At 43.8% G+C, this 24,381-nt stretch overlaps 1 protein-coding gene across 3 annotated transcripts in view; it reads left to right on the top strand.

Annotated features, from left to right (window-relative positions):
* The window catches only part of LOC149342210 (uncharacterized), a 65,845-nt gene that overhangs the window by 7,474 nt on the left and 33,990 nt on the right, over positions 1-24,381 (top strand). For 2 of the 3 annotated variants that reach the window (XM_089544503.1, XM_089544506.1), the window contains exons 4-15: positions 1,644-1,762; positions 3,337-3,360; positions 4,253-4,372; positions 5,290-5,374; positions 5,993-6,060; positions 14,947-15,006; positions 16,377-16,513; positions 18,203-18,332; positions 20,423-20,539; positions 21,865-21,996; positions 23,026-23,191; positions 24,196-24,296. In XM_089544503.1, coding sequence (XP_089400629.1) covers positions 1,644-1,762; positions 3,337-3,360; positions 4,253-4,372; positions 5,290-5,374; positions 5,993-6,060; positions 14,947-15,006; positions 16,377-16,513; positions 18,203-18,332; positions 20,423-20,539; positions 21,865-21,996; positions 23,026-23,191; positions 24,196-24,296 — 1,259 coding nt within the window. The remainder of the gene's footprint in view (positions 1-1,643; positions 1,763-3,336; positions 3,361-4,252; positions 4,373-5,289; positions 5,375-5,992; positions 6,061-14,946; positions 15,007-16,376; positions 16,514-18,202; positions 18,333-20,422; positions 20,540-21,864; positions 21,997-23,025; positions 23,192-24,195; positions 24,297-24,381) is intronic. The other variant, XM_089544505.1, reaches the window with a different exon arrangement.

Here is a 24,381-nt window from a genome sequence, read left to right as displayed (position 1 = left end):
GAAAACATGGGTAGTGTGCACATGTAGCTTCTCATCGGAGAGTCCCAGTTGGGGTGGTTGTATCATTTAGCAGTTTGATGTAAGCATATTAAATGGTAAATATTAATCTGTATCATGTAATTTGTTTTCATTAACCTTCAGGAAAATTACCAGTGCATTTTTTGCTTGAAAAGATGCCTGCGTTGCTGGCAAAATCGCTAAGGAAGCTCCTTATTTCCTCTCCCATTTGCATCTTTATGTCCCTCTGCAACTTGGGGCAGTATTAAATAATTTTTAGATGCATAAAACTTTGAGCTGTGAGCTAAAATCAACAGAAACAAAACTGCATGGCCTGCCAATTAGACAACCCTTTATTAATGTTTATCAACAGATGGTGTTACTTTGCTTGTTACCGTGAAGTGTCTATGCCAGTGTGTAGATCAAGCCACCCTAGTTTACCACTGTTCTTATTGTGAAGCTTCTCGGTGAATACATGGTGGTTTCTGCGCTTGGAAAGAGTGTAAATAACTCGGAGCACTTGTGCTTGGCTTGTGCTTGTGAAGTTGCTGTGCATGACTGTTTCTTGCAGGCCAACTGAGTGGCATGTGAAGCGAGCAGCACTTTTACCTCAGCAGCATCTGCTGCCTGTTCTGCTTCTGTTCTGGCAGCACTTGTTCGTTCATATATTTCTCATAATGAAGCAATCAGGGCCACAGAAAAATTCACTTGACCAAGAGCAGTTACCGGTACCCTTAAAAGGCATTGCTAATGGGTTTCACTATTCTGTACTTTTCTGGCTTCCATTTCTAGTAAAAATGATTTATTTGCAATCGTGGGATCTTAATTCCTCAATCTAGTTGAACTTAGCGCTGGTCTTAGTGTCCCTATAGAGCATGGTTTTTTTTATTCAACATCGACGCCTGTTCCAACTGCCCTGGATATATCAAAGATATCTTTTCACCATGGACTGAAGCTTGCAGAAGCCTATTGTTTTCACTTTCAATTGCTTTTTAAAATGATCTTACTGTTGCATTTGTGTTTTTTTCAGTTGGAGCTGAAAAGCTGTTGCTATATGACTAGCTTCAGTGAATTTATCTCTTGATAGTTATTGCTGCTGCGGAGGCTCTGGTGCTCATATTGTCGCGTAGTGGTGACTGCAGTACGGCGAACGGGAAAACAGCGAGAACTTATTCGAAACGAAACTCTTCATTTGGGCTGAATTGCGCCTGCAAAGAACTGAATCACTCGGCGGCGGCGTAGCAACAAGCGTGCTCGGCGGTCGTCGAACAGAATGCCCGCTGCTGTCGGCCGTGCTCTTTTTAAAGCTCATAGCGAACATTCGAGATAAAGCTTAGAAAGTTACTAGAACATTCTGGCACAAAGTAGAATCGGCTCCGCCTGGATGTGATCAATCGAGATAAATCTAGGCGCGTCTTGCATCACAAACGAAACGATAAAGCGCGTGCAGGCAGCCTTGAAGCATGAACAAACAAACGTTACAAAGATTCGCGGCAATATTTTTTGATGGGTGAAATTCTGGTGCTTCTACTGAAGCTGTGCCATGCTTATATTGTTCCACTTTATTACATTGTTTGTGTTAATGATTACTGCTGTGCCATCTGTGAGTTGTTTGGATTACGAGTGCAACACGGCGCTATGTGCAGGTACCATATTTGCCTTTGGGCAAACGTCATCTGGCAAGACTCACACCATGATGGGGACCGCCAGCCAGCCCGGACTCATTCCTCTGGCCATCAATGCCATATTTAACATCATTGAAAATGTGAGATGTGTTCAAACATGTTTTCACTGTGTTGGAATGTCGAATGACAGCAGAGTGTCCTTGGGTAGCATATAGAGGTGTGTGTTGCATGAGTGATGATGATGGTGATTTCACACTGTCAGCAGTCTTTTCAGTGAACTGGTATCTTTCTCAGCCTTATTTTGCTGCATTTATTTCAAATAGTTATTTCATTCAGTTAGAAAAGGGCCCTTAAATGCTTTACAAAGGTGCTAGATGAACTTTCCCAATCTGTGGACTGTATTGTTGCAAATGTCTCAGCAAAATCTTGAACCACATCTCTAGTGGAGCATGTGCTGCCTCTTTTAAAAGATAGTTTGTCTTTTAGTGCAGCCTTTTGAAATCCATGCCGTCCTTTGCTATCTATCTGTGAGCATGGGCTCAAAATGACTACTGGGGGGCCGTCTGAAACTGTCATGAACAAGCTTGTGGATTGCGAGAGCCACAGTGAATTGAAGTTGGCCTATGTTGACAGTTGACAGATTACCGCATTCTAACAATAAAGATGCTACTTTTGCTGAAAAGTTTTCTAGAAAAGACGAAAACTTGCAGTGTAGGTGTTGTCATCACCGGCCAATTTCACAAGTAAACTGCATGTGTCGACAGTTTTTCTTAGCACTGATCACCGAGGCTAAGCTTTGTTGCCATTCAGTTCGGAATGGTGATCAGTCCTTTTCGGTCCAGGCTTTACAAATGCAAATTGACGAGCGAGAAAGTTTTTAAATTCAGTTTTCTCAGCAATAATATAGGTCTTTTGCTGCCAGATAAAACACTAACACACCCGGAAAGAGCCACAGAACCAGTTTTTACAAAGAACGAAAACTGGAGGGAGTCATCCACAATGTCGCTTTAAAGAGAGTCAAAAGCAAGGACACATCTGTTGACAAGCAAAGGAAGCCTGAGTGCATTGTGCTGCATATTACATGAGGTAGTAAAAAGCTAAATATAGTATGGCATTTGTCATTGGGTGTGGTCGCTTGTTCCAACTTGCTAAAGTGACACATGAAAGGGGACAGTCTCAAATCCAGTGATACAGCTTTTGGCTGCTCATAACTCAGATGGAACAAAGCTCTTTGTTAATATTCTTGCAGGAAGACATTTTTGACATGCATATTTGCACCCAGCATTTCTTAGCTTGTAACCACACAGACAGGTTCTCGGAGAGGTTTTGTATGCTTTTTTAGAAACCTGCTTACACATATGTGGGCTCATGTTTTTTTTTTTTTTTGCTGTTTTCCAGACATCATAGCGTGATTTAAATGAATTGACCTTTGTGTCGACTTAATTTTCCCAATTCTCATTATTAACGTTCAAGTTGCAGAAATTTGGTTCCATGAACAAGCCGCGCTTTTACTCAAATAAAATGTAGGTATCCAAGCATTACCTTCCTTTGTATAGTTCTCATTTTGCTAGACATGTTTTAGAGGTTCTTGCATTACAACAGCATAATTACCATCTTAGCATGCCTAACACAGGAGTGGATTGACATAGGTATTGTTTTATCAACATTTTCAAGGCCTGCTAAAGGGTAGATTGTTTTCATCACATCTTTGCAGACCTGCAGATCCAGGGGCAATTCAGTAAGTCATGCTGTGCCATACACTTTGCTGTATCAGCTCCTAAATACATCTCTTGACGTTGGTTGCTTTATCCCTTCACGACGCTCTCTTGCACATGTATACTGCAAACTGTGAATGAAATGCTTCATCATGGCTACCTTCCACATGCTGCTGACATTAAAACTGATTGGCAGAAGAGGTCCTGTGCACTTGGCTGGTGTGACAATGAAATGCGTTTTGTTGTCGGCACAGCCAGTTTGTGAAACTCGTTCCAGGCGCCTTGCTAGATTTCAGATTCATGAATTTTTAAGCTTCAAAATGGGATGAAAGCATGAAAATTCGAGCCTGTGATTATGGTTGTATGCACTATTAGTTCAATGTAGAAAAGCTTCTATGATTGATTCTTATCTGGCAGTATATTAAAAAATTTCCAAAGGGCAAAGCTGTAGCAGTAGTCACTGACAGCTCCAGTCCTAAATAGTGTCGTGTTTGGCTACTTTCAACCGAACCATTCAGCTAAACCTGTTTACGCCATCTTATGCAAACGCCAAGCTGCACCCACACCCATAATTTTGAGGAGTATGATGTAGTCCTCAATGTCTTTACTGTTTCCTACTTCAAATAACACTAGCAACCTGCAGAATAGTATCTTGATATCTGCATATCGCCAATGATTTAACATCTCTGCTGAGGTAAAAAAGTCTCCCAACTTTATGGGCTCTTGTTGTTTACATAGTAAGGCTGTCTACTTATATTGCATGTCTTAATCAGTGTATTCGTTATCTAGGTGGTGTGATTTATCATTTAGTTGTATACTCTTAGTTTTCAAACATTGAACCATATTGGTTGTTAATGTCAGTAAGTGTACGTAATGGGAATGCGCAATCAGCACTTGGTTTATTTCCTGATGCAGGTGCCGGAGCGAGAGTATCTGATACGAGTCTCTTACATCGAGATATACAATGAGAACATCATGGATCTTCTGGACCCAACCTATGGGAATGGGAAAAACCTCCAGATAAGGGATAACGCAGTCAGTAACTTGTTTATATGTTGTAGTGCTCTGCTTTCTGTGTTGACTCACAGACTGTATGTTGCTGTGTGTGTTACAAGTTGCTGTGTGTGTTACAAGTTGCCGCTCGCTGGCTGGTTTCATTTGTAGGCTAGGCAAACTTTAACGTGGTGCATGACCTCTTGCCAAGTTAATTCATATGCGAGCAGTACTAACCTTATGAGAATGGTGCATTTGCCTGTTTATCTAGCTAGCTAAGCTCTCTTGCTGTGATCTGTAGTTTTTCTAACTGTTATATTAATTGCCTTCAACTTTTCAGAAACGACAAAATGATCCTGTACGCGGTACAGTGGGCTTACATATCGGTCACTTTGTTACTGTGTATAACTAGTTGCATTCAGTGAATAGTCAATGAAATTATTGTTGTGCATGACTTGGCAGACTTTTGCTTTTTGTTTCTTATTGTGTGCACTGTTTTTGTTCTTTTTTTGAATGTTTGTTAGTTGTTATGCCTACAGGCACATTTTATTGAAAACTGCTGCACGCACGACAACATTTATTTCCTTCCCGAGTTGTAGTGCACCTTTCGTAGGTTGTGATACTAGTTTTATATAAATTAAATTTGTGTGCATTTGCACTTTTACTGTTGGAATTCGCTGTTTTCTGTTCATTTACTAGGAAGGCTCTGGTGGCTGTTCTGGGCTGAATGCTACTACTCGCGGCTTGATAGGGACCCGATTCAAAGCAGTGATTTTGGATACATATGTAATGCAAATACCGCGCAATAATTCAGGTGTATTGCGAAGCTTGGCAGGCACTAGCAAAGAAATTTGACTGTGTTTGCATAAAGTGCAGGCTGTTCCATGCATTGGCCTTGTCTTCACTGTATGACATGCCGTCCTGATAGACTGCCTTAATGGCCGCTGCTGTTCTCTTAGGATGGCCAGCCCATCATAGTAGACCTGACTGAACTTACGGTTGGGTCCAAAGAAGAAATTCAAACTGCGATGAATGCTGGTGAACGTAAGTAGTGCTTTGCTTCCTAGGTATTCAATTTGCAACAGACTTTATGTTCGGTTTTGTTGTACTGTTGATAAGAGTGTGTTTACACCAGTGAGTTTCGAAGAACATGCGACTTGTTCACAAGCAACAATGAGCAAGAACAAATGTTCACACTGACAGCCTTTGCAATCAGTCAGAGCTACCTAGTATGGTTTCGTAGACTAGCAGCCAGTGCTTGACCAGCTGAAGAGTAATGGTTAATGCATGACTGAAAAAAAAAAACGCTTGGCCGCACTAATGGCAGCTAGCAAGAGTGCACTGCAAGCTTGCATGGTATTTCAACCTTCTTTCACCACCTTCTACTGGTATTATTTTGGTACCAATAGCAACGACTCGCGAGTTTCACAATCTCAGTGACTGCACTAATTTAGCTGTGGTGCAAGTAGTTCTGCAGTGTTTGTTCTTGAAGGCAAGAGAGTGTGTGAAGGCTCTGGGCATGAATAGAGCGGATAATCCCATTTGCCTGCATGCTTCTATCCCGCTTCCTATATCAGCTGTATTGCAGGGCCTAATTTTTAGTTAGCACGGGCATGCAAGACTAATACTTTGACCCATGCTCAAGAAGTGCATGTCTTACAGGTCTCCGCCATGTTGCAAGCACAGAGGCCAACCAGCGAAGTTCTCGATCTCACACCATATTCAGAATGGTAAGCTGGTCGGTGCAGAGCGTACATACACTGTGATGCGGAAGAGAGTGGTGAATTCCAACTTATGGCATTAAATGGCAGCCACCGACTATCCTTGCATTGAAAATAGGTGAAATGCAGGACTAATGCAGACTGCTGAAAACGTGCAGTACCGTTGGTGTTGTCTAGTTCCTGATAACCATCTCGGGTGAAAATGTCCAAATGGGATTGTCAACAGTCCCTGTTCAAACTGTTTATCGGCCCATTCCCTGTGGCTTCCAGCACTAGTAACTGCCCTGGTAGCGCTGAAACAATAACATTTCTTAGGATAAACCATTTATATAATGTCCCTTCATTTTATAACCTTTCTGAAAGTTACAAGAATTGTTGTAGTAAGTTTCTAAATGTTATACCCCATGCAAAGAATTAAGGAATATGCATGCAACCTATGCTAAATTCTAGCCGCCCTACAGAACCATGCAGAAGTACCTATGGTGAGAACACAGCTGAAAACCCCACTCAAAAAGCACCAGCAAAGAGCAGCAGCAAAGCTCTGCAGTATTTATTTTTTATTTATACAAGTACCTGCAGCACCCAGGGGCATTATAGCAGGGGGAACAATAACAGTAAACATATACATAAAATGAGCATGTCACAAATATTGAAAATAAACAATAAGGCACATTTGTCTAAAATAAAATAGTAACGCATCACTGAAATGGCGGTCTGAGAAAACAAGTTCTGAAAAGGTGGAAAGCTTCTACGACAGATTGGCCGCCAGGAAAGAGTGAAAATGTTTATCCGCTTTACATTGTTCTGTGCTCTTGGGAAGCCTATTCCAATCTGAAGAAGTATGAGGAAAAAAAGAATTATGAAACACATCAGTTCGACATCGCGGTACAAGAACTTTCAAGTTATGATCGCGGCGTTCAGAGATAAAATGTGGAGGTAGAATGTACAAGCTCTTGTTTATTCCCGTGAGATCAGAGTATATCTGGAAAAAAAGTTCTAATTTTGCGGTTAGTCTCCGGTGAGCCAGTGTTTTCCACCTAAGGTTTTCTTTAACTAATGTGATGCTACTACGGAAATTATAGTTGCCAGAAACAAACCTGGCAGCGCGGTTTTGGATGCGTTCAAGTTTTTCCACGAGATAAGAGCTTCGAGGGTCCCATGCCACACAAGCATACTCGAGTACTGGATGAACATTAGTGACGTATAGCTGTTCTTTTACTTTTGGGGGGGCTTTATGAAAATTTCGTCGAATGAGGTTTAGCGTTCTAGATGACTTTAAGGTTAAATATTCTATGTGTCGGTTCCATGTCAAATTTTCTGAAAAATAGACCCCTAGATACTTGTAATGTTGAACCTTTTCAGCTTATATGTGGAACTTATACACTCAACTTATATGTGGAACTTATACACTCACACCATGGACTTGTGCTCATATACTGGCTCATTAATGTCCCACTGGTGTTAATGGTGGATGGTTAATAAAGTTTTCTCAGTAAATTTTGGCCTTATTTTGTAATTTATAGCAGGCACAATTGAAGAGGTTTAGCTGAAAAATTTAGTTGAAGAACGTCACCACATAAACTGTGCGAAAAGGTCTCCTGTTTGAACAGCAGAAAGGTTTTTAGCTTTAACCATAATCTCCCAGTTGGTACCAGCAGATCCCAACACATACCATTATACTTGTGCATAAGCTGCACTTTTTTTTCATCAAATTTTCTCAGATGCGGGTTTTACATGAATCAGGCCTATAGCTACACATTAACACACTGTGGTGCCACTGCGACTACTGTGTCAGATAATCGCCGTCAAACCAGCTCAGCTCATCGGCACTCTCACCGCTGTTGTACTAGCTCACCTCGTTGGCGTGCTCCCAAAGCTTGTCGTCCTCTGTGCCATCCATGGCGTTTGACAGCCCCGTGACTCTAAAACTCTTTGAGATGGTGTCCACTGAGAGCGAACGCCACGCGTGCAGAATCCAAGCACACACTTGCTGAAGGGACTCTCGCTTCAGCAGCCCTGTCGGAGTTGTTCCTTAGCTGCGTGTGGCCATCCACTCGGCATAGCACCGCCAAAATTCCATCTTGAATGGCCGGTTAACGCAGACATCGAGCGGCTGCAGCCCGCTTGTTAGGCCGTGAGGAATTGTGGCCATGTCCGTTCGGCAGTCAGCCAGCCAAGTCTTCACTCGGTCTGTTAAGTGCCCTCTAAAGCTGTTGGCATAATAACCCTCCTGGTCGGTTCTGCCACTCTGTTTTCAGCCAGTCTATGACCAACTCGTTAGACATCCAACCTTTTTCTTGCACTGGAACCGTGATACCCTGGGACAACTTTTCTCTTGGCAGAGTCTTTTTCTCAAAGGCAACGTAGGGTGGAAGCTTCCTTCCATCAGTGGTGATGCAAAGCGTTACTGTGCACCTTTGCCGTTCGTCGCCAGTAGAGCGCACGGAGACACTTTTTGCCTCTTTGTCTTCCACTGTGCAATTTTCAGGGGCATCGAACCAGGCAGGAATCTGATCGGCATTGCCTATCTGTGAGAGGTCCTACTCATGCTCCCTCCAAAGTGCATTGACAAAGTGATGAAACTTCATTATTTGGTTCTTGTATTTGACTGGCAGCTTCTGGCACAACGTCGTTCGACGGCGGATGGAGAGTTGGTGCTGTTCCGTAAAACGTTGAAGCCACCCTCGACTGGCTTTGAAGTCCGCAGGTCGAATGTTCATAGGCTTCATGCAGATCATTTCCATAGACACCGTGGAGCCGCTGCTTCTAGTAGTGAGAATGTACTTAACGAGGTCCTCTTCAAGTTTTGAGAACTGGCACAGTTTCCCATGGAAAGCTTTCCGGGTTCGGGTAGTCTCAGTGAGGTCTTGCATGTGCATACACCAGCAGCGAACACAATTCTCGTGGATGTAAAACTTGTGCACGGCCTCGTGTTTAGTGTTCCTCAGTGTATTTTGCCCCTTGAAGTTTGAAGCCTGCGGTGTAGGACCATCCATTGCTTTTTGTTCGCGTTCAAAAGCATGCAGCCTGCCACACGACGGCGCACGCAACTCAACAGATTCCACAGGCAGTCTACACACTTCCAACTGAAGCACCGGATAACAAAGACCAAATTGCGCTGGGCAAGGCATCGTGAAAACCGGAAACAGAAAACCATGGAAGCGTTGTGGGCAGCGGTGATAACGGATGAGGTGTGTGGACTATATGGCGCCATCCTGCAGCAGTTTGTGGGACTAGGCGCATTTTTGGCTTGCTTTAGTTTTTTTTCTTCAAATTTTTGCGGCCGAAAGTGGGGGGGGGGGGGGGGTGCAGGATATACACGAGGGGGGCTCATACACGAGTATATACGGTAACTAGGTTGCACCCTACAGGAACCTTATATGCCAACAGAAAACCAATTAGTGCTTAACTGGGACAATGTCAACCAATAGCAAACTGGATGAAGCCACTGTGATGTCACTGCAGACAATACAAGTTCAAATACAGCAGCGAAGAAGTGCTTGTGACGTGGAAAGGCGATAGAACAAGGAGGATGGAACGGAGATTCTAAGGTGGTGTGCAGTCGAGCTGAGAAGACATGGCAGTTATGACCATGGAGATCAAGGCCAAAAAGTGCAGTACCTAGGACAGCTGGTTGTTTAAGGAAGGGACTCCTTGAGTGGTGTTACGAACCACTACTGACAGTTCGGGATTCAACGTGATGTGTTAAAGTGATGGACAGTCCGCAATTGGCACTCCCAACTTGCCTGGCAGGAAGGCTACGTTGGCATGAGTGAACTAGGGAACCTTGCGCATGTGTGCTTCGTCCATTAAGTGAGTGGAGTTGAGCATGTTATGGGAGAATTTTCAACACCATGCGACACCTGTCCACTCTAGCGATGTGTCTAAGCTTCACTTCATTCATTTTTCTACTTTTGCCATGAGCCGCCGCGGTGGCTCAGTGGCTATGGTGCTCGGCTGCTGGCCCGAAAGACGCGGGTTCGATCCCGGTCGCGGCGGCTGAATTTCTTTGGAGGAGAAATTCGAGGCCCGTGTACTGTGCGATGTCAGTGCACGTTAAAGAACCCCAGGTGGTCGAAATTTCCGGAGCCCTCCACTACGGCGTCTCTCATAGCCTTAGTCGCTTTGGGACGTTAAACCCCATAAACCAACCAACCAACTTTTGCCATGAAATCACCAAAGACTGTTTGAACCCACAGCCAGAGGCTAGTGTGTGGGGTTCAAAAACAATGTGTTTAGGCAAAGACACGGCTTTTGCGTGAAATGGACAGTACAATATTACTAGCAAAAAAGACCAAAACACAGCATTGAGTTGGGAGGAAATACATTAGTTTGCATGCTTTGGTACAGTTAACAATCTAACCAAAGCAACACAGCACAAGATACAAACTGAAAACAATCATCATCATCATCAGCCTGAATACACCCACTGCATGGCAAAGGCCTCTCCCATGTCTCTCCAATTAACCCTGTCCTTTGTCAGTTGCCGCCACTGTATCCCCGCAAACTTCTTAATCTCATCCGCCCACCTAACTTTCTGCCGTCCCCTGCTATGGTTGCTTTCTCTTGGAATCCCCTCCGTTACCCTTAAGGACCAGCGGTTATCCTGCCTTCGCATTACATGCCTTGCCCAAGCCCATTTCTTCCTCTTGATTGCAACTAAGATGTCATTAACCCGCGTTTGTTCCCTCACCCACTCCGCCCTCTTCCGATCTCTTAACGTTACACCTAACATTTTCCTTTCCATAGCTCGCTGCGTTGTTCTTAACTTAAGCTGAACCTTCTTTGTTAGCTTCCACGTTTCTGCCCCACAGGTGAGTACCGGTAGGATACAGCTGTTGTATACTTTTCTCTTCAGGGATATTGGTAAGCTACCATTCATGATCTGAGAGAACCTGCCATATGTGCTCCACCCCATTCTTATTCTTCTAGTTATTTCCCTCTCATGATCCGGATCTGCGGTCACTACCTGCCCTAAGTAGACATATTCTCGTACTATTTCCAGCACCTCGCTACCAATTGCGAACTGCTGTTCCCTTGCTAGGCTGTTGAACATTACTTTGGTTTTCTGCATGTTAATTCTTAGCCCCACCGTTCTGCTCTGCCTGTCTAGCTGATTGATCATGCTTTGCAGTTCTTGTCCTGAGTGGCTTAGCAAGGCAATGTCATCAGCGAATCGCAAATTACTGAGGTATTCTCCATTAACTCTTATCCCCAACTGTTCCCATTCCAGTCCCCGGAATACCTCCTGTAAGCAGGCAGTGAAGAGCATTGGCGAGATCGTGTCTCCCTGCCTGACACCTTTCCGTATTGGAATTTTATTGCTGACTTTATGGAAAACTATAGTAGCTGTGCAATCGTTATAAATATCTTCCAATATTTTCACATAATACTCTTCCACACCCTGATTCCGCAATGCCTGCATGACAGCTGAGGTTTCCAGAGTCAAATGCTTTCTCGTAATCAATGAAGGCTATATATAGGGGTTGGTTATATTCTGCGCATTTCTCTATCACCTGATTGATAGTGTGAATGTGGTCTATTGTCGAGTATCCTTTACGAAAGCCTGCCTGATCATTTGGTTTACTAAAGTCCAAGGTTGTCCTGACTCTGTTAGCGATTACCTTAGTAAATACCTTGTAGGCAACGGAAATAAGCTGATTGGTCTGTAATTCTTCAAGTCCTTGACGTCTCCTTTCTTATGAATTAAGATAATGTTAGCGTTCTTCCAAGCTTCTGGTACTCTCGAGGTCACAAGGCATTGCGTATACAGGGTGGCTAGTTTTTGTAGCACAATCTCTCCTCCGTCCTTCAACAAATCTACTGTTACCTGATCCTCACCAGCTGCTTTCCCTCTTTGCATTGCTCCTAAGGCTTTCTTTACTTCCTCCTTCGTTACTGGCGGGATATCCCTTGGCTGTGCTCGACTGCTTCCCTCAGTAACTTGATGATTACATTCGCTACTGTATAGATTTGTGTAGAACTCTTCGGCTAATTCTACTATCTTATTCATATTGCTGATGACATTGCCCTGTTTCTTTTAGCGCATCTGGTTTTTACCTATGCCCAGTTTTCTCCTCACTGATTTTAGGCTACCTCCGTTCCTTAGAGCATGCTCGATTTTCTCCATGTTACTTTCTTATGTCGGCTACCTTGCGCTTATTTATTAACTTCGATAGCTCTGCTAGTTCTATCCTGTCTGTAGAGTTAGACGTCCTCATGCTTTGGCGTTTCTTAATCAGATCTTTAGTCTCCTGAGATAGCTTGCTGGTATCCTGTCGAACCATCCTACCACCTACTTCTGCGGCGCACTCTGTAACGATAGCTGTGAGATTATCATTCATTGTTTCAACACTACGGTCGTCTTCTTCAGTTAAAGCGGAAAATCTGTTCTGCAGCGACATTCTGAATTCCTCTACCTTCCCTCTTAATGCTAACTCGTTAATAGCCTTTCGCTTCACCAGTTTCCTCCGTTCCCTCTTCAAATCTAAGCTAATACGAGACCTTACCATTCTGTGGTCGCTACAACGGACCTTACCGAGGACCTCCACATCCTCTACGATGCCAGGGTGTGCACACAGTATGAAGTCTATTTCATTTTTAGTCTCACCATTGGGGCTCTTCCACGTCCACTTCCTGTTTGCTTGTTTGCGGAAGAAGGTATTCATAATCCGCAAATTATTTCCATCTGCGAACTCTACTAATAACTCTCCCCTACTGTTCCTAGAACCTATGCCATAGTCACCTACCGCCTTGTCTCCAGCCTGCTTTTTACTTACCTTTGCATTAAAGTCGCCCATCAGTACAGTGTACTGTGATTTTACTTTGGTCATTGCCGATTCCACATCCTCATAGAAGCTTTCAACTATCTGGTCATCATGGCTTGATGTAGGCGCGTAGGCCTGCACCACCTTCAGCTTGTACCTCTTATTAAGCCTAATTACGATAGCTGCCACTCTCTCATTGATACTGTAAGACTCCTCGATGTTGCCAGCTATATCCTGATTTATGAGGAATCCCACACCTAGTTCTCGCCTATCGGCTAATTCACGATAGCACAGTACATTCCCGCCCTTTAGTACTCTACACGCCTCATCTGTCCTCCTAACCTCACTAAGCCCTATGACATCCCATTTAATACCAGCTAATTCCTCCAACAGCACTGCTAAGCTGGCCTCACTTGATAAGATTCTTGCGTTAAATGTTGCCAGGCTCAGTTTCCAATGGCGGCCTGTCCTGAGCCAGAGATTCTTAGCACCCTCTGCTGCGTCACAGATCTGACTGCCGCCTTGGTCAGTTGCTCCGCAGCCGCTGGGGACTGAGGGCCAAGGGTTAATTGGTTTGTTCATAGAAGGTTGTGGCCAAGTACTACACCAGGGTGGCCAAATCCTGTTCTGATGAGGAAGTGCGTTGTCGGTTCTGGTCACCGAAATCAGGCCGCACTCCAAGCCTGGTTATGCAATTCCATCGACACGCGGTTTTTTTTTTATTTATTCCGGTGGAGAATTGCGTGGCACCGGGATTCGAACCCCGGTCCTCTTGCACGCGAGGCGGATGCTCTACCTCTACGCTATCGCTGCATCGCTACTGAAAACAATAACACTGGTCAAATAAGGGTCATAAAATATGCTTTCAATGTTTCACAGGCTTCACGGGACTGTCTTATCGCTGGCGGTAAACCATTCCAAATCTTGGTTCCTGCATATTCCACCAACCGTTCACTGTGAACGTTATTAACTGGTGGCAGATTAAAGTTACCGTATGTGAGCTTCCTGAGTCAAGATGGAGAGTGAAGCAGAGGCATTGAAAGAATATTTTACTATGTTATTTATACAGATTGCTAATTTTAATGAATGCAAAAGATTGAAAAGAAGGATATTCAATGATTGGAACAGTAGGCCAGTTTGCTCGTCATGTTTACTGTGTTATTTTACGGATAGCCAGTTTTTGTAATCTGTGGATAGGATGAAGATAAGAGTTACATGCTTCTACACAGTATGTTAAGTGACTTTTAATAAGGGAAAAATAAAGGGCACGCAATATATGGCTGTGAAAACAAGCTCTTGCCTGCAGCAAGGCATAACAGCCACAAGCCAGTTTGGCACATACAGCGCCAGTCTTGTTTCTTCAGTACAGATATGCATCTAGAATGGCACCAAGATATTTAAATGAGTTTGTTCGCTCAAACGGTTGACCGTTAATAATAATTTTAACTTTGTTGTTATTGTCAGTGATTTTTCTCGTGAACTGAACACTGTGTATTTGGTTTTGCTGGAATTAATTGTTTACTTGTTTATAAGAAACCAGCTTGAAAGTTTTTCTAATTCAGTGTTTGCTTTGACTTCTAAATCCTCATGGTTGTCAGCTGTAACTGTGCGTGCAGTGTCATCCGCGTACATAAAATCTCAGAGCAGCTTATGGCAAGTCATTCAGATATAGTGAGGATAGCATGGTAGCTTTTGGGGCTTTGCTTTCTGCTTGCTTTTCTGTATAAATTGTCCTGTACAGGCCCTCTCCCTGTGGTCTCGCTTTCACCACGGTCAGCGGGGACCCACTCAATAGCTTGAAAATGGTAACGTCAGACCAGCAGGTCTTCATTAGATGGTCTTGAGCTGAGGTGTTTGTTTGTTGCCATAAATTGTGCATGTCAGGCACGCCGTTATTGTGGAGTGATGTTCGTGTAGTGAGTAATGGCTGCTTATGGAGCCATAGGTAAGCGGAGAAATGAGCTATTCTTTGGTTCGCCACGCAATTCTTGGTTCTTGCTTGTGTTCTTCCAGTACTGAAGCTTGAATTTTGATTTGCTTGTTGTGCTCTAGTGTAATCCTATGCAGGGTGTGTAGTGTTCAGAACTTCTTGTATTTATGCAGGACTGTTTCTTTCTGTTGTGTGCAGGTTATAGAAAGTAGCTTAAGAGATGACGGTGCGGACAGAGCAGTCACGGTCGGCCAGTTGGTGAGTGTTTTACTTGCCACTTGCTTCTTTTTCAATGGCATGTGTCAGTGCAGCTGAGCAGCCTTTTCCAACATAGTGAAGCACGTACACAAGGTGAACAAAACAGGGTAACTTTCTGCAGAAGTCGGAGGAAATGAGAGTGTGCATTGAGGCTGTACATTGAGTGTGTATACTAGTACCACTGACTAATCAAATCGCTCAAAGGCTGTCCCCGATTGATCTTGAAATCAAATTCGGAGTGTCAGCTAGGAGTAGAGCATCCCAAGCTTTTGTGAGGATGCCTCATATTATATCGGTTGTTGAAAAAAAGTTGCTCTTGCATTGTAATTTAATCGTGCAGCTGTGTGTGCATGATGGTGGTATTGGTTAAAGGGACCAACAACTCACAGAAACGTGTCATGTAATTATGGTGGAAATGAAAGGGTCTTGTCTTGTATAGTAAGAATTGAGGACTATAATATCAAAGAAACGAGGAATTATAACTTCAGTTTGGCGTTGAAATTTATATAAACGAACCGAAGAGATGTTTTGTTGTAAAACTTTGCAAATTTTAGTGTAGCCCTCAGTGTGACCAGATCTTGGTCGCTCTTTGTTATAGTTTGCACCCTCTCTAGTGCACCATAGTACTTTCGATGAAAAGGGATGCTGCCTTCAAATTACTGATCAGTTGAATTTGCTCTTTTGTTGCCAGATGGTTTTCTATATTTCTTGGTTGAAGTGGTAACCATAGTTCATTAAAACTGTCATTGACAAGGTGTAAGTCATTGTCCCATGGGAGCTGTGGGTGTGGAAACTCGAATCGATGCTACAGCATACTAAAACTGTCTAATTACTGTCCCATGGCTGGGACTATATTAGTTTTTTATTTATCACTTTTGCGGGAATGCTGTTGCGCTCGCTGATCGTTTCCAGTCGGGGGGTACATGAAAATGGATGCATCCACTGATCGAAATATTCTCATTAAAAATCTTCTTCAGCATTTATTGCTGAACCGCTGTGAAACAAAGCACCTTGAACACTCAAGTTTCCGTTAAGACGAAAAAAGTTGGGTCGTCAAAATTCATCTGCAATTCCGTTAATATTGGCTGTTCAGCAAAAATTTAGTTCTTGCTCTCAGAAGTTCGCAGAGTGACGCCCAGTACAGTGCTGGTTAAAGCCTATTATAATTTTTTTAATTGGCAAATGCTTCATTGCAAGCACTGTTGCTAAACATTGTTAGCAAAATCATTGTTTAGCACAGGTACTACAAGTTGCTCCCTCATTTCGTCTTGAAGTGAAAGCCAAATTAACACTCTGACTTTAGTGAGCTTAAATGCATAATAGCTACGGTGATGTTGGCCTGGTTTCTGATCTGTTAATTTTTCTTTCAGAATCTCGTGGATCTTGCAGGCTCGGAGCGTTCAGAGCAGTGTGGAGAGGCTGGGGAACGTTTTCGTGAGAGTACTTGCATCAACCTTTCTCTCACATTCCTTACACAAGTCATCTCAAAGCTCAGCCGAGGAGATAGGTAATCTTAGACATGTTGTTTGTTTACCTTTGTGGTAAAACTTCTCGAAGTTGGGCTCTAGTCTAGCCCTGTTAGCAATTTTAGGTTTGCAAGGGTTTCCTTTGTTTAAACCAAAGCATCACAAGTATACACAAAACCTTCTCGGTTCTGTGTGTTTCTGGGGTTGAACTGTGCTCGCATCATAGATACTAATAGTTTTTCGGTATCTGTTTTTTCTCATAACTTGTTAAGAAAAGCACTGACCCCATTATAATGAAATGGTCTACAACAGAGTAATGAATTAGTCTCCTTGAAATATAAAGTAATTTAGTTTGGATATGTCAAACCGATTTCAGTGCTCTTTCAACAGTCTAACGAGCTTTACCTATGTACACGGACCGAGGAAAATGTCTGAATCGTCCCAAGGTCCTAATGAGGAATACAGCTTAAAGAAATTACACAATATATTGAAATTATATGGCAAACACCTGGGCGGTGGTCGTTGGCTTTTGAGATGAGACTCTGCGGCAGCGTCGATTTTTCGAAGTTCCGTCGGAAGCTTCTAAGTGCACATTGTCGGAAATGTCATCGCAGAATTGCTCCGAAATGAAATTGCCCTTCGGAGCTTCCTTTGTGGTATGACACAGTAGCAGTGGCGCCTACTTTTAAGTAGCGTTGTTGCCTTTGAAAAGATTGAACTGCGAAAACTGCCAACTGCAACGGGAGCTGCCGCGGTGGTTGTGGTTATGACGCTCGACTGCTGACCCGAAAGATGTGGGTTCGATCCCGGCCTCGGCAGTCGAATTTCGATGGAGGCGAAATGCTAGAGGCCCGTGTACTGTTCGATGTCGGTGCATGTTAAAGAACCCCAGGTGGTCTAAATTTCCGGAGCCCTTCACTGCGGCGTCCCTCATAGCCTGAGTCGCTTCGGGACGTCAAACACCCATAAACCAAACCAGACAGAACTCTGTCCAGAGGTGCATGGAACTTCTCGTGTGTGAGCTGCTGTGTGATGTCAGCGTGCACTAAAGAACTCCAGGTGGTCTAAATTGTTTCATTGTGTCACTTCAGGATGCTAAACCCGTTTTTTTCTGACGATGACCTTGGCTAGTCAACAGGCTTGTGCAAAATGGCTGATTTTCTGTTTCTTCTAAATTTTCTTTCCTAACCTTAATCCCCAAGGAACTACATTTGTTTGAGAGTGTTTCCACAAGCTTTAAGTTTCTAAATTTACATTCAGCTTGACTATTCTTATTCATAAAATGCTTGACAAAGTGTTTAAGAAGTTGTTCGTCATACAACCTGCGTGGGTCACATGAAGCTAAGTCTGCTTCTCTGAGTGTGACTCGACTATGATCGGTAAAATATGCTTTAAAAGAAATTGATCTGTTTGGAAGGGCTGCGTTCCTAATACTGAAAAAAAAATCTATGCATGCTGAAAGCCTGTTTGCTTGGTACTTTATAAACTGTGTACATGGTCGTTTCCTGTTCTGTGTGTGCATATGTGTAATCTGCTAATGGGAATGAACACTTGAGCATGAGCTTAACGGCTGTGCATTTTGGGCACAGTAGGAGAGCATAATGTTAAGATTTGGGATTTCAGCAGTGAAAAGATAGTACGACAGCAAATGTACGTGCATATGCATGGCTTTGCTGCACTGCTTGGCAGCTCCGTTTCCCATTTATAGTATGTTACGCACTTTTCTTCAGGGGCCACATCAACTTCAGGGATTCCAAGCTGACCCGGATTCTCAGGAGCTCCCTTGGTGGCAATGCGCACACTGCCATTGTCTGCACAGTCAACCCCTACTGTGCAGACCAGACCCATCGCACACTGCAGGTGACTTGATGAAGCACAGATCTGCATATGTGACAGGAGCGCCATGCAGCGCTGGTGCCCTTTGAGGGTCGGGTTTGACCTCGGAACGGTACCCAGGAGACTGTGCTGTACAGAGGCTCACGTGTTCACATGCAGGGTTTCATGGAAGGCCACACTTAACCCTACCCCACCTTCCCTGCCCTGGCTGGTTGCTGAGCCAACTTTACTGAATATATCTTCTTCAGTCTTTCTTCATGTTCTGACACTTGGGTGGCAAATGGTACGGTTGCTCAGTCTGAACTGTTGTAATGAACCTACAGCATTAGTAAGAACCACAAAGCAGGTACAGCAATGCAGTCTTTCCGGCCCTTGGTTGCCTTTTGAATAAGTGCAGTTCTTAACGCAACAGCATTCAGGGTCCTGTTATAATCCGACTTAGTCATCGTCGCCGGTGTGCGCGAAAAAGTTGCATTAGTTGAGAGGGTCGTGACATTACACGTGAAGCTGTGGAATGAAGTGATTAAAACATTAGAGAACTCGGGATAGGCCCCAACATGACTCAAACGACATTAGGACATATAAGTATATAAAGTAAATTAATGGCGCTGAAAAGAAAATTGGGGTAATTAGTCAGGGATCAAACCTCCTGACCTTCAGGTTGAGAGTCACATGCTACCTCTAGGCTGCTTGGGCAGGTTCGTACAGTTAAAGCGGGACTTGATATGCATGTCATGTCTTTCACATACTGTCGAGCCCACTTATATTGGCCGCAGTTATAACGCTTATTATGCACAAGGATGGTGCTACCGTCAAATTATGCATTGAACCAATGGCACTGCGCCTTAGATACAACGAACAACTGTGTTTTTGCACAACTCTGTTATATTGAACAAGAAGGCACCATAAACTCTGGCCTGCAATAAAAAAAACATGCTCCCTATGAGCATGATGGCCGAAAAGAGTTTCCTGGCTTTTGTGACACCCCGCACACCCTTCCAAAGCGACGTGCTGACCCCCCCGAAAAAACAGAAAGGCAGCACTAAAACTGCTGGTTAAGCACAGAGACTGCCTACATGTCAATCTGCGCCTGTGCATGTACCAGCTCGTCTAAAGCGGGCGTGAGACAGGGACAGCTCTGATCACCAAGTGCGCTCGGTGTCGCTTTCAACCACTGCGAGCGATCTCAGAACTTCAAATGCTAATTACGAGGTATGCCTTGCTGGCCCAGCCTGCAAGGTATACCACGCAGATTGGGCGCAGACTGAGCAGAAGTGATCCTACCAATTGCTTATCATGCCGCCAGTGTAATTCTTGCTTGTTGCAACAAAATATGCTTCTGTTCACATTGGTTTTATGGTGAACTGCTTTTTGGGTTTGGACTTCGCTGGCGCGGACAGGCGCGTTTGCTTTGGCATCGTTGCCTGCTATGCATGAAACGGAGTATAGTGTAGTCTTTGGCTCAGTGTTGTGCTGTCTCGTACTTTGGAAGGCCGTTTAGTGCACGCAAGCCAGCTGGCAAAGATATTGCAGGTAGAGGATAGGTGGTGAATGCTGTTCTTGCTCGGTTGCAAGAGGAACACAGGGCTTATCTACGTTCACTTCACAAAGAAAGCGTTTTGGTGGGATTCTGCTGCAGCTTAGAGAAGCATATGTCATTTTCATGATTCGTTGTTGCAAATCTAGCAGGTGCCAGTGGGAGCAGCTTCACTGAGGAAGGCATGGAGGTCGCTGCATTTTCTTGGCCTGCTAAGCTGAGACTCATTTGCTTATGGACCAGAGCCAAAAATTAAAACATAAATGCACCTAGCAAATTGTTGCGAAAGTCTCTCAATGCCAGTGCAGCTTCTGCTGAGTGCATTGCCAATTTCAGATGCGGTTGTAAGTCCATGGAGCTGTTTAGGACCAGTTTTCAGTTCATGACTCCATTGATGCAGACTGCTATCAGAATTATTGCATAAGGTGAATCCATAAGCAGTAGCCAGGTTTTGGCAGTGGACAGGTTTTCAATTTTGATGAAAGGTGTTTGGGGCCCCTTTAGAATGCATGAAGTGAAGTGAATAAAAGTTTATTGAAAGAATGCAACACACGCCTATACATGTTATTTGTTGCAGTTTGCAAGCTCTGCGAAGAAGATTCAAAACACTCCTGTGGTGAATGAGACCATCAGCAACGACACTTTGATCCGTCGCTACCATCTGCAAATTGAGAAATTGAAGTGTCAGATTAAGGTGTGTTGCTTTCTGTGCTCTCTTTACTCTGCTGTCTCATTTTTGCATGAATAGTTCAGGCCCTTGCATTATAGTTTTTGTAGAGAGAGTTTTGTGCAGTTATGTATTGCTCTCACCTGCATTATCTTGTTACTGGAGTCATTGGATAATTCTGTGAGGAGACATCTACAGAGGACTGTAGATATACATGATATGTTACTATTTTTAATAGCAGCTGCAGTATGCTGCTCAGGATGCTTCCTTGCAGGCAAAGTGTAGCCTGCCTTGGCGGGCAGTGCTGGACCAATAGTGTGACTGTTAGTTTGGCTGCGCTCTCTGATCTGGCGCCATCTGTATACATGCGGCTCTATACTTAAGCAAGTTGTGGGTGTACTTGGCAGGTATGCAGCTTAGCAATGGTAAAGCTGATCAATGCTTACAAAAGCCACTGCTGTGTGCCGCTGCAGTGGTTCAGTGGTTATGGTGCTTGGCTACTGACCCGAAAGACGCCGCTTCGATCGCGGCTGCGGTGGTTGAATTTCACTGGAGGTGAAGTTCTAGGGGCCCATGTGCTGTGCGATGTTAGTACGCGTTAAAGAACCCCAGGTGGTCAAAATATCCGAAGCCCTTCAGTACGGCGTCCCTTATAGCCTGAGTGGCTTTGAGGCGTTAAACCCCAATAAGCCAAACCACTGATGTTTGCGTTTGGTAGAATACTATCTCTAAGTACACTTGCCTAGTGTTATTCATATCATCTGGACGTTGTGTACCTTTCTCACATTTCTTTTGGACAGCTTAGAAGTAAACGCACGTAATCATGGTTGTCTCTTATGAAACTTCATGAGCATTGTAAACATTACCCTCTAGCCTATAATGTGCATAATTTGCCTATCATTCGCAAACTGCGCGAAAATGCTGTTTTCTGTCACTGCCAAATTATGAACAGCAACTTACTCATATCTTTGGAATGGAAGGAGGATAATTATTATAATGGGCTGGAATAAAGAGTATAAAAAAGAAAAGCTTTAATTTAGGCTACTGGCAGCACAGTGAGCTGTGGAAAGGAAAGCGATAGTTTTAATGTAGTCGGCAGAAAAAAGAAAGCAGTTATTAGAGGGTAGTTTTCAGTTTATTCTCTAGTGCTTGAATGGAATTTGGCTTCCTCGTATGGTAGCAAGATCGGAGTGCTTACCTGCGTAGTTAAGTAATCCTTGTTGTTTAAAGCAAGCCTGCACTCAGTCCCGTATGTTTGGCAGCCTCTGGTCATCTGATGTTTTTCATGCATGGGCTTTGACTGCCCTTTTCGTTCTGCACTTGACTCCGTGAACTTTGCACCACGCATGCAGGCCATGGAAGACAAGGACCTGTGCAGGACTCTGCAGGAAAAGAATTCCCTGATTGACGAGCTGAACAGCAAGGTCCTGTCGTTGCGAGAAAAGTTGGTTGTGTCCACCCTGCCAGCACCTTCCATAGCAGAGGCAAGCCGTAGAGTTCTCTCTCTCTCTCTTCTTCTTCCCTAAAGCACCTGGCAGAGAGAGTGTGTGTGCGTGTATGCGTGCATAGTGCGTGCGTGTATGTGTGCACGTTCGCGCATGGGTGGCGACGGTTGAAAGAACTTTTTACGCTTGCTCACGCGTGGATGGAGGCGGTTGAATTTTTTACCTGAAGCTCTGATGGACTTGCTTACTTTGTGCTTATTTTGCAATGATTTCGTATACCGGGTGTTTCAGCGTACACTTTCAAAAATTTTTAGAAATGTGCTTTTTGGGGTATAAATATGCCATTTCCGGCATAGTATTACCACAGTTGGCAGACACCAGAAATAAACTTTTTAACTAGTAGAGTTAGACGCCTAGCCATAATTAGAAATTTGTAGCCGGTCATTAATAATAGCCATATCAGTTTTTAGAATTTCGAAAATGCGATTACCCTCGCCGCTGTGGCTTGACAAAGTTTGGCTACATCATGTGAAAATACATGCGCTTTTGAAAGTATGCAGGCAAAGCAACCTCTTTAGTACACTTCACTAGTTGAAAAAGCCAAATTTTGTTGAGCCACTGCGCCAAGGATAGTCGCGTTTTTGACATTCTAAAAACTGATATGGCTATCACAAACGGCTGGCTACAGATCTCTAATTGAAAGCAGGAACCTAGCTCTAATAGTTGAAAAGTTAATTAGTATTAGAAATTAGTTAACCAGCTTACTAGTTAAGGTGATTCACTGGTTTTCTGGTGTCCGCCAGGCCTGGCAATACCATGCCGCAAAACCCATAATTTTACCCTAAAAAGCCTATTTCTGAAAATTTTTGAAAGTGTTCGCTCAAACAGCCGGTATATTGTTGGCATGAGCATTTCATGTATTCTTCAGCATTTCTGTTTTGCTTGTATTGCAGTTTGACACAGTACACTTTTTTTTGCGTGTGCATGAGCAGAACCAGAAATCGCATTTTGCCTTTCTTGGTTCCATGCGCGCATGGACTCTATATATGCTCTTTGTGTGGCTTGCAGTGGCGGAAGCAGCGACGGGAGACATGGGCAGCACCTTCCGCCCTGTTGCGTGATCTGACCAAGGCGAGGACTCCTTTGGAGAGCACAACTCCTCGTGAACCCCTGGATATTTTTCAGGAGTGCGGCAGACTGTCGACGGTCGTCGAGGAGAGCGAGTCATTTCACGGTAAACCTATGACCTCCTAGCGTCCATGGACGTTACTGTGCCTTACCTGCGAAATGCTCCTTGCAGGTTTCAGTAGCGTGGGCATTGAAATTTTTGATTAGCAATTTGGCAAGGAGCACTTTGTTCCTTGAGTGTTGCATAGGCTTGTGTGACGCCAGAATTTTTCAGACAAGCTAATTGGGCAGATGCTAAAACTCTTCACCTTTTGGTGACTCAGCTTATGTGTTGACTTGCATGGCAGCAAAAAATTTTACTGAATGACTGTAAACCCTCGCTAAGACTAACTTTGCTAAGCCAAATTCTCAAATGACAGTGCAAGCATTTCTTTCCTTTTCCATGGAAAGTCTGAAATAGTCTACTTTACATGATTCGCAGCATGCTCGTGTGCTGTTATTCTTAGTTTGTCCAACTTTACAATGATAGTGTTGTAGGACACTAAACATGAATGCGACATTTTGGATTCGGTAGGCTAGAAATACTAAACATCTCTCTGCCTACATAACAGCTTGGCACATTTCACAGCCTCATTCATCTTGCTAGCTGAAATGTGAAATGTGCATTGGCACATTTTTGTGGCCAAAGCATTGCCCTACTGAGTGTAACGGATGCGGATCTTCGAATGTTTGGTGTGCATAGTAGCGCTTGGTGCATCATAATCAATTGGGGGCAGAATATTTGAAAAAGACCAGCCGCATGCACAAGCAGCATGGTTATTACGATGCTATTTCTCCCCCCTGTTCATCCTTTTGATGATCATTTACATGCTTTTAGTATCAATATGATTACAGATCAGTCAAGCTCATGTTCTTTATTTCTTTTTTTTGTGCCCATACTGTGTGGTCATTTCTGCATGGCTGCTGTTTGCTAGTGAGCTAAAGGGCTCCGAATGCAAGCTCAAATGCTTTTATGTGCTCCCCACCTTCTGTGGGAGATGCGCTTGTTAGTTTATGCCATAAAATCTCTTGGTTTTTAGTATGCAAATGGCTTTCTGACTCTCCTTGCAGCCATCTCTACTAGTGACTTTGAGAAACACCTTCAAAGGGAAGAAGAAACTCGAAGGTCGGCCGCCTTGCTCTTGGGAGACAGTGAACCAACTACTCCTCACGTATGCACTCTTCTCTTCCACCTAAAGAGGCTTTATTGTGACTTGCATGCCCAAATCAAGGCAATCGTTGCCCTGCGGTAGTGCT

Source organism: Amblyomma mixtum, chromosome 5 (assembly GCF_055824585.1).
Source record: "Amblyomma mixtum isolate Tamu chromosome 5, ASM5582458v1, whole genome shotgun sequence".
Classification (NCBI taxonomy): domain Eukaryota; kingdom Metazoa; phylum Arthropoda; class Arachnida; order Ixodida; family Ixodidae; genus Amblyomma; species Amblyomma mixtum.
Note: the sequence above shows the minus strand (reverse complement) of the source record. Positions and strands in the feature narration are given on the sequence as shown.